Genomic DNA, 3,708 nt, shown 5'->3' with positions numbered 1-3,708 from the left:
ATTTGATGATTGATGTTACTGGTTCTTCGAATGGACTGTATTGTTGATGAGAATTTACCAATATCCAGTTTACTTTGATTTTTCCATTTTCATATTTAGTAGAAATATTTTTTATTTGAACGTCGTTTTCTATAATATTAAGAAAATAGGTACAATTATTACATTTTAATGGACAATATTATTATTTATCAAATACTTAGGTCAAATATTTAAGTATTTGTTTCTCGTTTATAGATATTTAAAATTAGAATTAAAAATCTTTTTAAAATGTTTATTAGGATGGAGTTGCCTATGGCCACCTTAAGAATTTTTTTCTATTGATATTTTTATTTATTCTACCTACGGTCATTGAAAAAAAACTATTAATACTTCATAAGTTCACTAATACTTGGTTTGAATTTCAAAGTCTTTAGAACATTATTGAATGAGAAATTTGTATTAATATTTTAAAATTTAAATTTAATGGACGATATTAGAATTAATCATATACTTGTAGGATATTACTATATTAGGTATTTGATTCTTGTATATAGGTTTTTAGAATTAGAAGTACATTTTCTCTTAGCAATATTTATAAGTATTAAATATGTATAATACTAGTTGATTATGATAGTTCAAGATGCGATATTAGGTATAAAGTCGTCAGTGTGACCTAAAGTCCAAAGTTCTATTAATTAGATGTTATATGTGCAATTTTTAATAGTTTTATTTTTTGATAACTTATTGTTCTTGTTTCCGTTTGCCGGTACGCAACTAGCCCAAATCTTGGCAAGCACACTTTTGCCATCATGCTCTTGGCGTCGACTCGAGTTTCAGCTGACTTTATTGGTTCTATTTCGGTTCTATAATTCTTCGTCACTTCTGACAAGGTGGAAAATAACGTTGGGGGCACATGTTTTTTTGGTAAATATTGTTAAGGTCATCATGCATTTGCATTATTCATAAAAAATTGCACAGTTCTTCTTATTCTTTGACACTTTTGTTTGTGTTGTAAATTTGTAACTGGTCAATATTTTGTTTGTAAATCACACTAATGTTCACACTGTTCATTTTTATTCTATTAAAGAACACATATTTGTCATTTTTTTTTAACTATAGGTACACAATTTGTAATGAGTTACCATACTGGTCAATAATTTTAGTATTATTTGTAAAAATCCTAATTCCTGACTACCAATGTTTAGGTATGTGTAAGAGCGTAGCAAACTCAGCTCTTTGAATTATTAATATTTAATAAATCAATCATCTGGTTTAAATTATTATTATTATTGTCTTTAGAATTATTTTATATTAGAAGTGGGCCGAAATGCAAAATATTTTATCGAACCGAACTTTTTAATCCAATGTCGATCAGAACACGAACCGAACAATTCAATGTGATGTCGACATCGAAGTGAACTTTTAAATCATACATAAACCGAACATTTCGTTCAACATCAAATAACAATAGTACCATTTCATTATTGAACTGAAATAAAATTCAACTTTTGAATTAAATGTCAAATCAAACTTTATAGTTTTATGTCAAACCTATCATTCGGGACCCACAGCTTGATAACCACTGATATACGCAGAAAGTTCAAGAATAATATTAAATTAAATAAAAAATATTTTAAATAAAAAATAAATTTTAAATAAATAAATATTTACTTGTCATAAGAGTACTGATTGAATATAGAGGCGAGGATGGCAACGTCCCATTACTTGTCGAAGGGGTTAATTTTATGTTATACTTAATGCCCGGAAGAAGATTATCCAAAACGTGACCATTATATGTACTTGATACTATTTCTTTTACAAGAAATTTTTGATTTTGTGATTGATTTGACATTAACGTTAAAACATATTTCGTGATATTACATTCTAGTCGATTTGAGATACTCTGTACATTTAAAAAAAATATTAACTGTCTATTAAACATTTACGAATAATAACTTATATAGGATGTGTAAGTGTTAAAATTCTTAATTGGTTAGCTTTATTGAAGCGTATATTTTGAACATACAAATTAATGAAGTATAGGTATATAGTTGAAAGTGAATAAAAAATAATAATTTTCCAGATTCAAAATTAGCTATACATATTTTCTTTGTAATAATACTTACTATGTTCCATGTTATGTTGATGCTCTGTATTCCACTCATTAATTGTATGTTATAATCAGTAATTTGTGGCTCTAAAAAAAAAATGTATTAGATATTTTCAATGGCGTAATCAGGAAATTTCACTGTGGTAGGGGGGGGGGGGGCGATATATATTTATTATTTCTAAGATACATCACAGGGTAGTGCCCACCGTACTTATATTATCGTCTCACCCCATGCCCACCGTTTCCCGGCAACTAATAATTATTATTATAATAACTTCAAAACCCATAGCGACCATTTATAAATAAAAATTTCCTTCAGAAATCTCCAAATCCCTGTTCGAGTACCTCCCAGAGTTGGTTGCCTTGGTAATATGGAGACACACATAAACAGACATCCTCTCGGGGTTGGTTGCTATGGTATTATGGACACCCACACAGACAGACAGACAGACATACATTCATTATAGACTCTGAGCGGAGTGAGTAAGCTAGTGGTTTTACAATGGTGTTTTTTTTTTTTTGTATACACAATTTTTAGGTTAGGTTAGAGTTGATACATCCTTCATAAATTTAGAAATGTATGAAAATATATGAATATAGGTAAATAGTTGTAAATAGTTGTTATAGTTATTGTATTTGTGTTGTGATCTTTATCTGTGTAATCAATAATCATTTCTAATCTTCTATAATTGAATACGTTTAAAAGAAAAAACAATTTTCACAATTTCATTGAATTAATTAAATTGAAAATTTTCAAGTGAAATATTTCAAATTCAGAACCCTAATATAACAATATATAGTTAACAAACGTATATATACATATATCATTGAAAACTAAAATGTTATTTTCATTTCAAATGATGTTAGGTATATAACTTTTTGGTTTGTTAAATTAAATTCGACGTTTTATTGTTAATAGGTTATTAATGTTTAGTAAGTACTTACGCATACACGGAGTTTTATATTGACCATATACTATATCTTGTTCATTGAAATTTCCATCATCTGCAATTAACAAAACTCCAACCGTATATTTAGTATCCGATTCTAAGTCTCTGATAACTTCTAATGTAACGTTATTGGTGTTGCTTATTGATTTAATTTCAGAGCTTCTAAATGTATTTTCTATAAATGACTATTAAAAAAAAAAAGGATAAATATATATCTATGTATGATATAAGCATATGTAAGTTCACCTAAGGTGATTTAATAGATATTATCTACAATACGAATGACATAATATTAATACCTATGTCCTATATTAATCCACGAGTTGCAAACTTACTAGTTACTGCATTACTACACGTAAATTCAGAAACTCATAAAATGTTTATTTTTAGAGAAGTGCTATTGATAATATAAGTCACCCTTTCTACTGTAAAAATCGCAAGTCTAGGCATTAACGAGTTAAAAAGTTATAGTTAAGTTAAAAAGTTAATTTAATTTAAACTTTTTAACATAACTAGTTACTTTTGGCTTTTCGTTAACTTAACTATTATTTTACTAAATTTAATTTTAATTAACATGAAATTAACGAATTAATTTTTCATTTTAAGGAGTAAGTAAAGTTCATTTATTTCGTTTTTAATTTTATAATATTTCACTATTTCAGTCTATTT

At 27.1% G+C, this 3,708-nt stretch overlaps 2 protein-coding genes across 5 annotated transcripts in view; both read right to left on the bottom strand.

Annotated features, from left to right (window-relative positions):
- Positions 1–3,260, bottom strand: part of LOC100160785 — a 29,268-nt gene extending 26,008 nt beyond the window's left edge. The window contains exons 1-4 of one of the 2 annotated variants that reach the window (XM_029489475.1): positions 3,035–3,259; positions 2,106–2,176; positions 1,651–1,882; positions 15–129 (exon numbers count right to left, since the gene is read on the bottom strand). In XM_029489475.1, coding sequence (XP_029345335.1) covers positions 15–129; positions 1,651–1,882; positions 2,106–2,176; positions 3,035–3,038 — 422 coding nt within the window. In that variant the 5' untranslated portion in view covers positions 3,039–3,259. Of the gene's footprint in view, positions 1–14; positions 130–1,650; positions 1,883–2,105; positions 2,177–3,034 lie in introns of both variants that reach the window. The other variant, XM_029489476.1, reaches the window with a different exon arrangement.
- The window catches only part of LOC100572974, a 57,267-nt gene that overhangs the window by 39,576 nt on the left and 13,983 nt on the right, over positions 1–3,708 (bottom strand). The gene's annotated exons all lie outside the window — the stretch shown is intronic.

The sequence above is a fragment of the Acyrthosiphon pisum genome, chromosome A2, assembly GCF_005508785.2.
Source record: "Acyrthosiphon pisum isolate AL4f chromosome A2, pea_aphid_22Mar2018_4r6ur, whole genome shotgun sequence".
NCBI classification, from domain to species: domain Eukaryota; kingdom Metazoa; phylum Arthropoda; class Insecta; order Hemiptera; family Aphididae; genus Acyrthosiphon; species Acyrthosiphon pisum.
Note: the sequence above shows the minus strand (reverse complement) of the source record. Positions and strands in the feature narration are given on the sequence as shown.